This window comes from Arvicola amphibius, chromosome 6 (assembly GCF_903992535.2).
Source record: "Arvicola amphibius chromosome 6, mArvAmp1.2, whole genome shotgun sequence".
NCBI classification, from domain to species: domain Eukaryota; kingdom Metazoa; phylum Chordata; class Mammalia; order Rodentia; family Cricetidae; genus Arvicola; species Arvicola amphibius.
This window is the reverse complement of record NC_052052.2, coordinates 37,911,456-37,929,251: the sequence shown is the minus strand read 5'-3', so window position 1 is coordinate 37,929,251 and position 17,796 is coordinate 37,911,456. Positions and strand designations below refer to the sequence as shown.

Sequence of the window (17,796 nt, the reverse complement as noted above, 5' to 3'; positions counted from 1 at the left end):
CATCTGCCCTTACCACCACGTGCCCGAGAAACCTGGCTTTAGAGTGCTATCTCCAAGTTTTCATTCTTTCTATTAGTTCCAATCTCCCATATTTGTTGAGTGTATCAAACAGGATCAAACTAGATTATAGAGCACCATTTTTGGTGAACACTGTCATACCCAATAATCTTAAAATCTACAGATGCAGGAAGAGAGGACCAAAGAAGAAGCCAGGGCCTGTACTTTAGCAGGAACGCCAGGCCAGTGAATTAACAATGACAGCTGAGTACGGTTTGGTGTTATAATATTGAGCAGCCGGGTGGCGCACACCTTTAATCCCAGCACTGGGGAGGTAAAGGCAGACAAATCACTGTGAGTTCAAGGCCAACCTGGTCTGTAAGAGCTAGTTCCAGGACAGGCTCCAAAGCTACACAGAGAAACCCTGTCTCAAAAAAACAAAACAATATCGAGAGGGAGAGAGCATTTTGTAGAGGACGTTATATTTGAGATGAGACTGATTTGAAAAGATTGGTGAGAAGCATCCAGGATACAGGTGGAGAAGGACACTGGAAGGAGGGACAGTATAAGCACCTATGCCTCAAGGGGAAAGACCTCCCACTAAGTTTGTAGCCATCACATCACCAGGGTGGCTGGTTGTTGTCACCTTGCACTGTCGCTACTGTTTCTAAGTTGAATTCATCCTCAGAGGTGGATATGAGGTCTCCCTAGACCTTTTCAGAGAGTCAAGAGTCATTCAGGACTATGAACTCTTGAGTGTGCCTGTTTTCTGTAAACACAGTTGAAAATGTAAGACCCAACCCTCCTTATTCTGAGTTCCCAAAGTACTCAACATTACCTTAAGCCAACTTGTGGTTATTTCCAGAGGCTACATTCTGGATTCATAAGTAGCTGTCATCTCTATAATTATGTGGCATCAGGACAATAAGTAAATGCTTACCTACAGTAAGCATTTAATATTTGTCTGTTGAATCAAATATATTCCTTAACAGACTGGAAAGTTCCTTAAGGGTGAGGACACAGGCTTGTTAATGTTGGTAAGGCCAATGCCTGATGTATTGTAGACCATTAGTAAATTTCTGTTTAATAGATTAAATAAATAAATTCAATAAGTGAACGAATAGTGCTAAAAATTTATCATTTCAGTGCCATTCACTATACCAACTGTTTTTTTTTAACCTTACCTCCTCCTTAAAATAGCCCTATAATGCAAGCTTATCACTACCATTTAAAATCAAGGGCACCAACACCCAGCCCCAGCTCCTCAAATGAGTCCATCTAATGCCAACTGCCCCGCCAGTGGCTTTTGCTAGAGCTCCTGGCTTGCAGAGATTGTATCATGCAGATGTGAAATGTGATGCTCCTACTGTTCCTGTAATGCCTACGGGGACCCACAGAACACAGATACCCATTTCGAGCAGCTCCCCAGACAGAAATGCACATTGTACAATAAGAAAAGCCAAGCGATTCATTTCTCAAAAGAGATCTTTTTTCATTCCCTTTGGTTTGTCCTATAAAATAACTTGCTCCAAGTGACAGCTCTTCAAATATAAATTTCAATAATAAACTTCAACAAATGAAAAACTGAACCAATCTGAGTCCTATTTTTCTTCTGTTGTGCAAGAAAGAATAGAAATTCATAAGATAAAAAGCTAGTATCAAGTGCTTGGTTAAAAAAGGGCTGAAAGGGAAAAATATTCTGGGTAATGTGCTGAGGACAATAGGAGCCTCAGTGACAACTATCTTACCTTCAGCATTTATTGTACTAAAAAGAAGGAGTGTTCAGACTGATGACCCTGGGGCAATGAAAGATTCTTAATCAAAGCCACGTTAAATTAAATTATGCTCAGAATATTCTTACAAGACAGCAAAGAATAGTCATACATTTAAAAATATTTTAATAGGCTCGAAACAAAAAGAGGAGGATTCTGGCAAACTCCCAGCTAGCCATAAAAATGATCCAGACTTCTTACTTCTTGGCTGGTTTATTCTCACATGAAACAAAGGTCTGGATGTCGAATAGACAAGACTTTCCACACAGAGTGGATACAAACCAACAGGTGATTCCAGAAGTGCTGTAGATGTTAAAGACAATGGTTTAGCAACAAAAGAAGAAGAGGCAGAAAAATCTATCAGATTAATACTAATTGTGTGCTCTGTAATTAGCCTTTGGGCAAAATGAAACTTTGTGGGCGAAGTGTCTGTGGGTGAAAAGAATTGATGAACTCAATACTAAGACAATGCTTTTCAAATCTTCCCCCCCCCCTAGAAAGGGCATGCAGAAGCTACCAATGCCATGTTGAAATGTAGATTAAATGAGGTAGGTTATGTGAGAGGGCTTGGCACAAAGTAAGGCTTCATAAATATTAACTGAATACAAACCTTTTGGAACAGACAAAAAAGAATGTTTTGTTCTCACTGAAGGAGATGAGATAAATGTCTCTACAGAGAAAAGTCAGGACATCAAATATTAGCTGGGGCAGGACCTTGGAAGCCTCATTCAGTATGTCCTTTATGTAGGAAGGGGTGAGCTTCTCTGGCCTTAGATGGACCAGTAATGACCAGTCTTATGAACATGAAGACAAGTTCTCCTATTCTCACCATGGAAGAGTTCATTGTCAGGACAGAACCAGACACGATGCCCACCTTCATGGTCTGACAGTTTAGTCTGACTCCAACAAATATTTTAAAAGACAGAGATTCCTCAAATTTTTAAAAGAAACAAAAGTTTATTTGTCTTACAAAACAGCCACCACCACAATGTTTAGCTTGCAAGGGTAAGTGACTGAGGCAAGAGACACACAAGGACAGAAGCACGTGCACAGAGATAGGTCTGTTGGGTAGGGATGAGAAGAAAGTCACCTTTGACTTTGTGAAACGAATGTCAGAGAATGTCCAATCCAAACAAAGGATGAGCAGCCCCATGACACCGAGTCAAACACCTGGCAGACATGAAAATGAAGAATCGTCTAGGAACAGGCAAGAATGGCAAGCTGTGAATATCTCCTTATGGTTCAGATCTTTAGGCAACGGAAAATGAAATGACATTCTGATAACCATGGCTGAACGAGGCCCAGAGCATGCTCAGTAGAGCTCAACAACCTTCCAGAATGCGTGGTGTGTGAAGGGACTGCGCTGGTCCCGTTGAGAAGGATCCATCTGACAGCACTTTCTGTTCCTCCTAGGAGCAGGTGAGACTCCACCAGCACACCAAGGCCTCTTGTTTACCCACCTATCACACAATGGTGCCCCCACACATTCTACCATCTCTTCCCTTAAGTCCCACAATGCCTGTTAGCACACATGCAGAGAAGGGGGTTAAAAGATGCCTTCTGATTGGTTCACCACTTGTTTCCCAAACTCATGTTTTTTTTTGTTTGTTTGTTTGTTTGGGTTTTGTGGTTTTTTTTTTTTTTTTTTTTTTTTTTTTTTTTTTTTTTTTTTTTAATAGAACTCCCTTTTAAGAAGCACACTGCAGATTAAACAGTTTTGGGAAAGACTGTTTGATGGGATTCCTGAGTGAACATTATTCTCCTAAACAGGACTGATCAGTGTCTCAGGATGTAATTACTGTGAGGTGGTTCTCATTGCTGAGATACTGTTTCTGAGATAAGAGGGATATGTACTTCCAAGGTTTCTTTTCTCTTGCTACTATCTGTGAGCCTGTTTCTCAGAGGACATCATACAATCTTGCTTCCAAGACCAGCTAGATACAGCATAGATGTGCAGAGGGGAGGGGATCAGACATCCAAAGATACATTTTCATGTTGGTATGGTTTTGTTCTAATGTAATGAGCTGCACACACACACACACACACACACACACACACACACTTCCCTCCTTCACCCACACACAGATGGGGAGAGATGGTGGGTGGAAACCTATTCTGATTGACATCTGACCCTGGGAAGTGACTACTGTAGAAGATAAAATAGAGGCTTTGGAGTCAAGCGTACATGGTTTAACTTTGCCATGCTACTTAGAAGACACATGAGTTGAATAAATTACCTAACCTTTTTTGAGCACATTTTCTTACATGTAAAATAGGGATAACAATGATACCTCATAGAATTGCTATAAGAATGATATTACTACATGCCAGTTGATTTTCTGTGTATTTTACCCATGTGAATACACAAACCTATGAATGTTCCTGTTTTAGAAATGAGGAAACAGAGGAGCAGAGGGTGAGGATACCTGTTGCACAGCTAGTGAGTAGGAAGACTGGGTGCACCGCGGGAAGTCTAGTTCTTCATCGCTAGGCTTCTGCCTAGCACACTGCTAGATTCCAGGAAGCCTGCGATACTCCTCTGGAAGACGCAGACACACATGTACAAATACAGACACCCTACACCCCCTTCCTCCTGGCTTCAGGAATCTGCTGGTTTTGTTATTAGTTTATTACATGGTGTAGTTCAAGTGGGCAGCATGTGCCAGCTTGACAAACAAAAGGATCCTGTGTGGCTGCTCAAGGAAGAGAAGAATAAGTTCAATGCTGAGACACGTTAGTTCATTTTGAATGATGACTCACTGCCGCTATTTTCACAAACAGCTTGCTAATTAAACTTTCTTATGAACTCAGCTAACCAATTTTTCCAATGCATGGAGGAAAAATCATTCATTAGAGACCGGAATCCAAAATCTAATATTAACAGCACAAGTAGGATCTGTGGCAATGTAATTTGATCAGCTCAAGCATTAATAACAGTTAGACACTGATGTCTGAGAGAGTTAATCAGCTTTCGCTGAGATGTGCGTAGATAGCTGAGCAAAACATCTGGAAGGCAGACTAGAAAGCAAAGCTGGCTTATCACAGGGCGTCGATGCCTTTCCGCATAAATCCCCTGCTTACAGCATCCATCCTATCTTCTGAGTGACCACAGTAATATCCTGAACTGGCATCACTTCAGCGGCTCGCCAACATCCTAGCAGCTCATCCAATCTCACAACACTCAGTGAGGTGGGAAGTAGTCTTTAACTCCCTTCATGGAAGCACCTAAGGCACAGAATGTCTGGATACTCAGAAAGTCCTGCAGCCCATCCTAGAGAAGAACCTGGGAGAGCCTTTTATCACACTGGCCTAATTATTTAAAAAGCAGAAAATAAACATAGAATGTGTGTTTACATAAGCACATGTTTGTAGATATTCTTGTGTGCATTGTACATATGTGTGCACGTATGTAGAGGTATGAGGACAATGAGGGCATCATTTTCATGAACTATCTTTTTTTTTGAGATAGAGTCTTTCACTGGCTTGAAACCTTGAACAGTAGGCTGGGGGGCTAGTGAGCCCCAGGAATCTGCTTGTCTCTGCCTCCTCAGTGTTAGGCTTGTAAGAACATGCTACCAAGCCTTCTTCTTTTTTTTTAACCATGGGTTCTGTGGGGTTAACTCAGGTCTTTGCAAGTACTTAACTCATTAAGCTGTTTCTCCAGACTTTAAAGTGGTCTAATTTTTAAATTAATCTTAAAATGTGTCCTGCTGTTTTCAGATATGGAACTTAAGGCTTTCACTCACAGTCTTCTAAAGCCACCAAACCTGGCATTCATTATTGCTGTAAAATGCCTTCAGATGCGTCCCCGAGTCTGAGCCCACAAGTACTACCAAAATAAAGTAGGGGAGGGAGTTTTCTTCTTTACTGGATATTGAGGAAGTGGTTGTCTGATGGGGGAATAAAGCAACCTGTGCAATGTCCCTGCTCATCTATTAAATAGGTGTGTGTGTGTGTGTGTGTGTGTGTGTGTATATGTGTGGCAGGAAAGGCAGGATGTCACTGAATTTGATTTCAGTTTGGGAAGGTTTGATGTGCTGTTTGGTATCCTGAGCAGGAAGTGTTTGGCATATGTGAATATGTTCCGGCAGTGTGGAGTTCTCAGGTAGGGCTCTTCTTTGTGCTTGTAGTGGCTGCCTCATTGGCAAGGCTGCACTGACTGGGAGGGAGGCTGGAAGGGGCAAAGGTAGGTGAAATAGTTTTTGTTTTGACATTATCGATTCCTGTGTGTTGTCCAGACTGGAGTTCTGGTCAGAACCATGGAAACCCTCACCAAAAGGATGGAAGCCATCCTAAATGAAGTCCTGTGTGCTCAACCTTGAGAACTGTAGGGAGGGACAGGACTGCAGAGATTCAAGTTAGCACTTCACTGAAGGGCAGCAGGCAAGGAAGGCTCGCTTTGGAGCCGTTTTCTTGTCACACTGTTGAGATCTGATGCTGTACAAACAGGGACTCCATTCAGGCAGCTTTTCCATGTTACTGCCAGACTTTGTCATTAAAAAGAAAGAAAGAAAGAAAGAATCAATCCAAATTGGGTCTGGGAAGGAGAGGAGTAAAGGAACCCTCCATGTGTGTGACTTCAGGATTCATAGCCCGTCTTGCATTATAGCTGGCAGCTGTCACCACAGACCCTGGAAATCCAGAGAAAGGGCTATGGAGAAGCTGGCAGGAAGTGCAGGATAGAGATGGGCTCCTGGCTGACACTTGAAAACAGGGACAAAGGTTATCACATGCTTTTCCTTCCTATAAAAGAGAACTCTGACCAGCTTGTCTGTCGGTTCTCAGACACACCGCATTTGGTTCACTAATTTGCCTCTGGTGTTCTTTTTACCCTTCCGTATCTATTTCCCTCTGCCTATAATCCATTTTAATAGTAACTCTTTATCTTAAAAGCCAGCTCAAGTCTTTTCAGATCAAAGTGGCATATGTGAAAATAAGAAGTCAGAGAAAGAAGGACAGGAAATTTAGAGAGACCAAAAGAGAGAAACAGAGAGAGACAGAGACAGTGAGAGAAGAGAAAGAGGAGGAAATAGGAAAATAAGCCATGTGATTGGTTGATTGAAGTCTTCTTTGGATTTCTTTGGCCTCATCAGTTTAGATAATTGCGCATGTTGGATGCTTCAACAGGCTAAAGAGGCACGAAAGACAAAAGCCTCTATAAACAACATGAGAAAATACCTGGGATCACTAAGTTCGTGTTTCTGACTTGTACCGCAAATGAGAATTACTTAATCTGATTCTGGATGAATGTGATGAGAAATTCCTGAGGAGCCACAGTTGTTATCCTAACTAGAACATCCACTTTGCGTGATTGGGCCCAGCATCTCACCAGACTTTCAAGTATGAGACAGGAGCTGATTAGCAAATCAGACTTATAAATTAGTAAGAAATGGATGTGGAAAAAGTCAGTGAGCAAATATGTACCTGACCTCAGGAGGATAACAGACATCATCCTATGTTGGGTAGGATTATTTATTAGCAAGGAGAAGGTGTTAAGAGACTTGGGTTGAAATCTCAGCTTCATTTATTAGCTCCAACCTTGAATGAATTACTTCCTCTTCCTGAGCTATAGTTTCTTCCCTAACAAAGAGGCTATGTATGGGAAAACGTACCTTGTGAAGTAGCCCTAACTGCTCCATTCATTATTTCCGGATAATGTTCATATTACTCTGCTTATAACAAACTATTCTGATTCAGATAGATTTTTTAAAACACATAAATTAATTTTCTTATAGGTCTGGAGGCTGGAAGCCCAAGATCAGGGTACCAGCATGCTAAGATTCTGGCTAGGACCCACCTTCTGGCATGCAGAGGACTGTCTTATTTAATGTGTAGATACACAGAGAGCTCTGGTTTCTTTCTCCCTTCTCATTAGGATACTAATATTATTGGATCCTAGCCACATGACCTCATTTACCCTTATTTACTTGGGCAAAGGTCCTATTTCCACTTGCTTTGCGGACCAGGATTTCGCTATATGAATATGGTGAGTGAGGAGACATAAGCATTTACTCCTTAGCAATACTTCCGGAGCATGGATCAATGGCCTCCTCATCATATATTGATTTTCTACAATCTATTATTGCCAGGTTTAAGGGCCATTCTTCTTTGACACTTGCTCTGAGCACCTTGGTCCATTGCTTCTCTTTAGTCCTTTCAAAATTCATAACTGATGTTGTCTGCACCCTCACTCAGCAGAAACAGAATGATAAGATAATAGAAAGATTATAGGTTTTACAGACAGACAGACAGAACCAACCAACGGCTCTCACCAGATAATTCTAGGCTTGGCTTTCTTTCTGCAAAGTGTGGTAATAGCCACTGGTCATGGGAAATAGGAAGTTTCTCTTTTTTTTAGAAAATTAAATATACTTCTTATTTTTATTAAGCTTGAAGATGTCATTGTTATAACAATTTCTTTTTTTATTGATTTGTATTGAGCTCTACATTTTTCTCTGCTCCCCTCCCTGCTTTTCCCCTCCCCCCTTCAGTCCTCCCCCAAGGTTCCCATGCTCCCAATTTACTCAGAAGATCTTGTCTTTCTTCACTGAAGCTATGGATACTCTGTCTGTCACTGTAGCGGCCACATAGCAGGCCTATTGTCAAGTCCTCTCCTTGTATCATTAGGAATCAGTTCTCTCGTGCTGGCTTTCCAAAGACTTTGGTATGTGTGTATGTAGTATTTATGCCGATGTGTGTGTGTGTGTGTGTGTGTGTGTGTGTGCGTGTGTGTGTGTCTGTGCATATGCACGTGCATGCACATGGAGGCCAGAGGCCAACACCAGGTGTCTTCCTCAATTGCCTTCCACTTTAATTTGGAGACAAGGTCTGACACTGAACCCGGAGCTCACTGATTTGGCTAGAGTGGGTGGCCAGCAAACGGTGGGATATTCCTGACTCTGCTATCGCAGCCCTGTGACTCTCGGCATACATGGGTGCTGGGCTCCAAACGCAGATCCTCACGCTTATGTAGTAAACATTTTATACACCCATCCATCTAATTAGCTCCTTTTAAATAATTTTAATGGTCAGGGGTAGGGAAAGTAAGATTGGAGTTTGGTAAAACCAAACCAAACCACCCTAGAGAACAGAAAAGGTGGCCATGCTTCAGAAGACCTGCTTCTTCTACATCTGGGGGCTGATGGGGGACCTTATAATGTCCTGTCCTGCCCGCTCATTGTCCCTGGAGTAGCACGTCTTACATTTTTGGACTTTCTCATAATTGTGAAAGGCTCTAAGACAGGGAAGAGAATGACATTTACGTGGTCTGAGAGAGTAAATGCTAAGTAAACACTGTTGGCTGATTGAAAATGTTTTACAATTGTAAAAAGCCTTACACAGATAGATGGCCTCTATCTAAATTTTATCTTTTCTCCAATCTAGAAATATCTTCCCCATCAAAGCTCAATTTCAGTACTGTAGAAAAAAACCAAAACGGCAACTTGAAAGATTTTCAGTTCTCATGAGGCATAAAGACAGGCACAGAGTTCGTCAGCTATAAGACTAAGGGAGCTGTAGAATGGGGTTGGCGCAGAATGGGGGCGGGGCAGGCTGAGAAAGGAATCACCACTACCATACCTCTCAAAAGACAGGAAAAGGAATTTCCCTTACACGTTTTGGAAGGCATTTTCTTCCTGCCCTGAATCTGATGAATTACATTTTTAGATAATGTGCGGAAATTTCAGTTTGACATTATCTTCCTGCTTAGTCCTTAGTTACAATCATCCAAGCCATTGTACGGAGATGTGTGTGTGTGTATGTGTGTGTGTGTGTGTAATGTGCATGTGAGTGCATGTGTGTGAGTGTGTATTCGTTTGTATGTATTTGTGTATATGTGTTAGGAGAAAGAGAAGATGCTGGGTGAACAGGGAGCTGGTCTTATGAACCAAACAGTCAGCTAAAGCACAGAAATAGAAACTCCTTAAAATACCCAGTCCTGATTCACATCCTAGGTAAAAGCCATTGAGACATCTCTCCGGGGATGAGAGGACATTTTCCTATCTAAGTTTGGAATCAGGGCAGAACTGTCAGATTTGGAGGGAGGATGAAGGGGAAGATAACCAGGAGGCAAAGGAAAACTTAGCCGGTCTGTAATCCTTACAACTGCCATTTTGTGGGGGGAAAACAAGGACAAGAACAGCAGCAACAACTGTTGAGAGATGCCCGATGTGCTGGCCCAGACTCAGCCTCACAGCTCCTCTTAACCGCCAGATTCTAATTAGAAACAATGGAAGGTCTCTGGTTGCCCTTGGTGGATGTGTAAGAGGCACAACGATTACATGGCTCGCTATCCACACGTAACGTTCTGACAGTCTCGTTCTTCACAAAGCAGGCTCCTCTTCTAGTTTGCCATCCCTGTAGACTTCCAGATTTTCTCCACACCTAAAAATTTCCCATTAACTTCCTTCAGCAGTAGTCAACCCCTTTTCCTAGTCAACGTGTCAACCTCTTTTATTCTTCTTGGTGGCACATGTGTAAGGTGACTGCAGGGAGGTGACACATACAACAGCCGATGCAAATCAGCCCGATTTCCTTCTGAGTGCAGGAGACCTGGCACTCTGCGTCTTTCCAAACCTGAGCAAAACATGCTGCCAAGTGCTATTTCCTATACTCTTTCCCTCATTGACAACTACCCTTCTCATGTGCCTGTAAGAAAACTGCACATAGATAAGCAATATCTTGGGATTTTCTTGGATATACCTAATTGTGCCTGGGCTTAATTACACTAAGGCAGCTTCCATCGCAATGCAGTGCTTAGAAAATAAAAGGCTAACAGAATGAAAGACATTTCAAGAAGGGAGAAAATCGGAAGTTAAACTATGTAAGAGCTTCATTGAAAAAGTGGCCATGCATTTGAATGGTGGGGGCAGATGGCAGGAGCTGGAGGGAGGAAGGGGAAATGAGTGATTTTTATTATAATCTCAAAAACCTTGTATATACGGAAACAACTTGAGGTTTGAGTTTAGGTGGGCATTGGCTTATTGAGTGAAACGAAGTTGGATCCGAGTCTTGGCTCCTGCACTCGGAGGGTGACTCAACTTCTACAAGTTTTTCATTTAGCCCCAACTTCAGATTTCATCTGCAAAGGAGGCTGAGGATCACACTAGGCTCTGACTCCTAGGTGCAGCTTGAGGGAGGCCTTGAAGGTGCTTATTGGACGGTGGCAGCCCCGCCATTCTCCAGGAGACGCCCGTGTCCATGAGCTGCTACACCACCACCCTCAGAAAGAACATTCATGTGCATACAGCACACAAGAACTCAACAGCTATTCTTTGTCTTTGCTCGAGCCTATAGAAGAGTAGTCTAATAAGCTCATCTAACGGCTGGTTTCCTTTTATAGGAGTACAATGGAAACTTTTTCAGAATATAGTTTTTATTTTTATCTGAGCCTTATCTTGTTTATGTCATCATCTTGAAGATAGGACCAAATTCTCATGGTGTGCCTACAAATCCAGTTCCCCGGAAGCAGAGGTGAAAGAGAACAAGTCTGGAGCCCGACTCTCCTCTCCCTTCTATCTGCTCGCCCATACTGTAGCCAGGTTCTGCCCTGGAAACTCTGATACAGAAAGGCTCACTACTGCTGATTTCCATCCCCGTCTCACCTGCTGCCTAGGCCTTCACAGACCCCAAGACCACTCACATCGCTGTATCAAAACAGAATTGGTTCCCTTTTTAAATTAGAGATGCAAATTCGGGTGCGGAGACGCCGCCGGCAGAGAATTCACCTCAGTGCCCAGAGTGCTTCAAAGGGTTCTGTGAGCTTTTACCTACTTGTTCTGCGTTTGCCCCTGAATGATATTAACTCAAAGGCATGTTATAAAGGAAGAAACATGAAGTGATGGGTTAAATTTGGCGTTGAGAAGTCACGCTTATTTTTGACATACTTAAGTCCATCTGGCTATGCTGCTTCCTATTAGACCACGGTTTCTGAAGAGCCACCTCCACTTCAAGCTATACTTCCTTCAACTAAAGCACCGAGGAGGAAAAGCTGCTTTTGCTCTTCGCCTGAATGTCAGCTCTGCCTCTTTGCTTTTCTTTCCTTTGCCCAGAGCTGAACTCCGCCTTTTTAACTTCTGCAAAGCCCCAGCTAGCACATCTGCTTTACTTAAGTGCAGTGTTTAGGGTCTGTTCATACGCCAGTCTAGACAGATCCAGTTTGTAGTCAGCCGTGTTCAGTTTGGACTGCCCTATTCTACTCCCGTAGAGCTCTGACTTGCCTGAAACGGACAGAACACGGTTCTTACAAGCTATTCCTGTGCAGATAGATGGAGAGGGCCATCAAGTAGAGATGGTGGCTTCTTTTCTTTTCTCTTTGGGATGAGGCAGCTCAAAGGTGTCTATGAACTTCTTCCTTTCTAGGTTGAGTTGCTGCTTGGACGTGAGGGCTTTACATAGGCTAAGCACAGAGCTATAGCCCCAGCTTCCTCTAAAGACTTTGTTGTCACCCCCCCCCCTTCATCATTCCTTTTGGGGTGGGGCAGTAATGAGACAGACATTTCTAATGATAAAACTTGGCATCCCAGCTGGGCTGGCGTTAGACCACCTAATTCTGTCCTAGCCAAGCTGTATGTTTCGACCCCTAAAAATGCCAATCATACAAAAATTTGGATTAAGTAAAGTAGAACAAAAGCTAAAGGCAATGAAACAAATAAACAAAAAACTAGGAACCTAGATGAATTCCCAGAAGTCCATGAGAAATACATAATTTCTACCCAGGCTTGTTCTTTGCCTGAACCCTGAGGGTCATGTGAGATTTCCCTTTCTCCCCAGCAGCAGATAGATGGAGGGGGAAATGCCAAGACTTAGCTTTCTGTGACATCATGTGTCTATGATGATACCCCAAAACATGTCAGGTTGTATATTTTATCTCCTGGGTACCCAGATAAAGTGTCTTTTCCTAATGCAAAATGAAAAATCCAATGCTTCTCAGAAAACATTACTTAGTAAATTAGAAAGATGTCCAGAAACTCTACAAGGGACTCTGAACTCTGGGACTCTCAGACAATGGGCCTGAACTTTGAAGAGAGATGCAGGTTGAATTACATCCTGCATGGATGACAAACACTGCTATCTATGCCTCTCTTTGTACATGGGCATCTAGTTAAGGGGCAGGGTGCATAGGTAGGCTCTCCAGAGGGCATCCAGCAGCCTCTCCCTAGAAGAACACAGTGTTGTCTTGGGTTGTGGTCTTCACTCTGCACTTGCTCCAGAATAAAGTCAAGCTCTAGGGGACTGCTGTGCTGCCTGGAGAAGTGGCTTAGCCTGGCTTTAGTTCCTTATCTATGCAAATGGAAGATGTGATCTGTGGTGATGACCACAGGTTTGCCCAGTGCTTAGCCGGTGCTCAGTGGTGCCCCCATGCCACTCAAGTCTATGACCAAATTTCTTCTGTGCATCCACACATGGAGAAGTCAATAATAACCCACAGCCAGAAGTCCTCCAGCTAGTTAACGCCATCAATGGAGTCATTGTCTCTCAAGGAAGCTGAACTTCTCAGACCCCAGCCATCTTTCCTAGGGGCTTGGGGCTGGGACATCTTAATCTTAAATTCTTATCTTTCTGTCGCCTCCCACCCCCTAACCCTCCCAGTGGATATTTAGAACTTTGTGTAAACTTCACAGGATCGGGCTGCACTCAGATCTGTAGGAGGTGTTAGAGGAAAAGGGGGGACCGGGATGTTAGAAATCAGGGCAACAAAAATACCTATGATGTCATTCACCCTGACTTCTGGACTGGCTGCAGCCTTTGCACTTGTCTGGTGTGATACTTCACTCCTGCTGACCTGGGCTATGACTGAAGCCCAACGCGAGCCTCTCAAGTTCTTCCGCTCAGAGCGATTCTCAGCCTTCCCTTCCTACCTCCCACAGCCCCATCTCTCCCTCCTTCTCTGACTTTTAGCGTAGCCAATTAAACCTGAACAACGGGTGGATGGAGGAAATACGCTGTATCTATGGAATGGTACAGCAGGGACCGGTTTCACTGTTAATTTAAAATGCTAGAATTAATTAGGTAGTGTAAATGAAGAATTTAATAAGCACTCTTTACAACCATAAGTTCTACTTTTATTGAACACTGCTACCAAATGAGGGCAAATATCTCTGCTCTCTCTTTATTTCCAAGCCTCATTCCCACAAGTTCTCTACAAATAAAATTTTTGCCTGAAATAAAAAATTACATAATTATAATTTATGCCCAAATTGTATTTCTGCCTTCAACCCATAAGCTTTATCTTTAAGCTCAGATGCTCCTGTATGTCTCTGCTTGTGCTGGAGAGGGTGCTAAACAAACCAGAGTTGACAATTTTGGTTTTGTATACCAAATTAAAGGCTGTCTTCGAAGCTGTCACTCCTATTCAAATCCACTCGGTGAACTACCAAATTAGCATTCTTTCAGTAAAGGAATCTGCTTGTTTAAACACGTGTCTTCAGAAAACAAGGAACAACACCATGAATCAGTCCTTTAAAAAATCTCACTACTGCTCTGAGGGAACCCTCCTGAAAAGGTGATTAATAATACCCATTCACTAGGATAGCCGGCAGAATCCCTATTTAGAATGTAAGGCAAAACCAAAAATACATTTTCTATATAGGAGTGGGAGGAAGAATCATATGGTTAACTGGTTTTAATTTGGTTTGAATTATCATCCCATTATGTAAAGATTATTCAAGGAATCTAAACATCGGCTTTATGAAAGTACCGGCATTTAAAGGTTAGAAGATCGAAGACACTCGGCTAAGATCTGTAAAGCCTGACCCCATTAGGAGAACTGGATATAAGGTTTCTATCTGGACCATGCTCCTTTAAGGCTTCCTCTCCACAAACAGCTCCCTCCACTAACTGAAGCCTCCTATCTAACAGTCCTCTTACTAGGTGTGATGCAGCCAGTCTCTCATCTCGTCCCTTACAATACACTCTTAAGATAAGTATCATTTTCAAATTTTACAGCTAAATAAATTGTGTTGGGGGATTGTGTGACTTGCACTGTAATAAACAGCACTTATTTTTAGCTTTGTACTTAATTTATAAAGGGGGCACATTTCCATGTGAATTAGCAGAATAAAAGGATAAAATAAAAGAATAAAATGCATGAGGATGTAGATGCTGTAGCATCTGACTTAAAATGGGGCTGATATTGTATCCTGATTAAATCACAGGGCTCCATTTTCATTTGTGTAAGCCAGTTGCTTGTCAGTTCAGCTGAAACAGCAGTCAACGTTCACGACTGACAAGTCCTCAAGGTTAATGTGGATGACTTCACGAGTGGAGCACTCCTCCGGTAGCAGCCACACTGGTAGCCCTCATTATGCAGCTCATTAATTTTTTAAGGAAGATATTCTCACTTCCAATAAGATTATAGGGAATTTTCTCCCCAAACAGGCATAGTATAATTGTCTGACAAACATTAAAATCCTGATTACTGAGGTTGTATGGGGGTAGAGGTATTGCTCTGTTTTTAAGCACAAGGTCAAGAAGAAAGCAATTAATTAAAGACCATCTTCAAAATGAACCAACATATGAGATAAACTATTTCCCATACATATCTTCACTAGGCATCTTCCTTCATCTGTGGAGTATTTACATTTTAGAATCGTCTGCTATCTTTGGGATTTGTTCTTCTCAGAGACAAAGAGCAATTGTGTCACATCCTTCCACTTGGCCCCCTTTTAAAACATGTGTCATGGCATATGGAAGAAAACTGGGCACATACAAACCAAATGTTTGAGAACAGAAGAAAGAAATGAAAGCAGCGTAGAGTACAGGGTAGGAAAGACAGAAGGCAGAGCTCAGGACCAAAGTGCAAACAGAGGAGGAGCTAGGGACACAGCTCAGTGGGTAGAGCACTTGTCCAGTATGCTTGAAGCCCTTATTTCTAGCACCCATAAAGTGAGGCATGGCAGTACATGCCTATAATCCCTGCAGTCAGAAAGCAGAGGCAGCCTCAGCTATCCAGCCAGCTCTGTGCCAGCCTGGGACACATGAGACCCTGCCTTAAAAAAAAGAAAAAGAAGAGTAGTGGCAGCTGATCAAAAATAAATGAGTATAAAATCAAAGGACCATTCCATATAAAGGGGAAACACACTTGAAAATCTTCATCTGCTTCCTAGGTCAATTAGTCTGCAAGGGGGCTTTTGTGGTGTACGTGTGTATACATGGTATGAGTTTGTGGCATGTATACATGTAATCATTGCATACGGGATATGTGATGTAGGCATTCAGATGCACTGTTACACACACACACACACACACACACACGCGCACACACACACACACACACACATTGTGTGTTGTGACTTCCCAGCCTTAATGTTGAAGAACATACCTGTAATTTTGTCTCGCACGAGTTTGCAGGATTCTATTTCACCAATGCTCCCAAAGAGACTCCTGAATTCTTCTTGGGTCATATTCTGGGGTAAATAGTTGACGATGAGGTTGGTTTTGCTGTCATCTGTGGCTGCGCCTGTCTGCATGGGAGAAGGACAGTTTCTGTTGTTGCTGGAGGGTCCATTGCTTGTATTGGATGTCGGTCCATTTGACACCTGAGGCTCCATGGTGCTAATTATCTAAATAAAAAAAAATTTGAAATCTCAGAAGACACAAAGTCTGTTTTAGATTTTGTTTTATTTACTGAAAAGAAAGGGAACAAGATGAGGCAAGATGGAGCAAAGAGACTGGGTTGTGAACACAGCTGATTTAGAAGCATGTTTTTAACCAGGATGTTAAGCTCCTCTTGCTATTTTTAGGCCAGCCCCTAGATTTTGAACACAGACTAGAATGCAGTGGGAACTCTCCCATTATTTTGTTAATGAAAAGCTAATTCCTGTTTTCATTACACAATCACTCTCAGAAATGTATACTTAAGCCATACCAAATTATAATTAAAATGTAAAGTAATAATCATGATTAAAATTATAGTCCCATTAAAACTGAAAAAGCTAAATATAGAGGACTAAATTCATAAGATCAAATACAGTACCTGTTTATTAACTATCTCATAAAATAAAATGACATTAAATTAAGTGGGGCTGTTCCATATGTGAAGTTCTTAGATTTGCACTGATGCTTAAACACTGATCAAACTTCCGATTCATGAGTGCATTCTGGGAAGATGCAAAATCATCTAATTAAAAAAAATCAAGCTGTTCTGTTACTGTTCCCCCCCTACACACACACACACTGGGATCTCTAATAAAACAAGCAAAAACACAAACAAGAACTCTTTTTTCTAGGCCTTCACCTTTGGATCTGGCATAGTCTATGGCTCTTACATATTACTCCAGGAGGACTTTCTCTTCATATAAATACTTATTTAAATATCTAATTAAACATGTTTGAACTGTCCCAGGAAGCATGCAAGAAAAATAATAATAATAATAATAAAATCATTGATTCCTTATCCTTAGGAACTTTTAGTAGGCTACAGGCATTTAAGTATCCCTGCTTCCTGAAAAGGGGATCCAGAGAAAGGGCACAGGAGAAGATGCAACAGTGAGATCAAGCACAGAAAGGTGGGACTTGAAGATGCCCTGCACAGGCTGGTAGAACTGGAAAACCATCAAACCACAAAGCCAGAAAGTAGCTAATTACGTTCCAGGGAGTAAGTCAGAAAAGTGGGGCAGACTCTGGATCTGCACCCGGGTTTTCTGGCCCCATCTAGAGACCACCCATATCCCCCTTGTAGTTCCTGTTTTGGCTTCTCTCACTGGACTGTGACCCAGGATGTATAAGCCAAATCAATCCTTTCCTCCTGCCTTTGGTTATGGTTTTCTCACAGCAATAGAAACCTAACTAAACCACTGTCCATCATGATATTGCTTCTATCACCTTTGAAATTGTCATCAACTACTGGGGATGGAAATTTCAGCTCTGTGATGTCTGACAAAGGGGACACAAAGTCACCTGCCTTGAGAAATGGAAGGAAGGGAGATGACATTTATACAGCAGCTGAATATTGGTAAAAACAAGTCCCTGATACTTACCAGTGTCATGCTGCCTGTCCCACCTGACTGGATTTCTCACAAGAGGACAA

At 42.2% G+C, this 17,796-nt stretch overlaps 1 protein-coding gene across 3 annotated transcripts in view; it reads right to left on the bottom strand.

The window, feature by feature from the left end:
• Positions 1 to 17,796, bottom strand: part of Elavl4 (ELAV like RNA binding protein 4) — an 83,548-nt gene that overhangs the window by 29,251 nt on the left and 36,501 nt on the right. For 2 of the 3 annotated variants that reach the window (XM_038333699.1, XM_038333701.1), the window contains one exon: positions 16,090 to 16,330. In XM_038333699.1, the coding sequence (XP_038189627.1) occupies positions 16,090 to 16,330 (241 nt within the window). Of the gene's footprint in view, positions 1 to 16,089; positions 16,331 to 17,796 lie in introns of those variants that run through there. The other variant, XM_038333700.1, reaches the window with a different exon arrangement.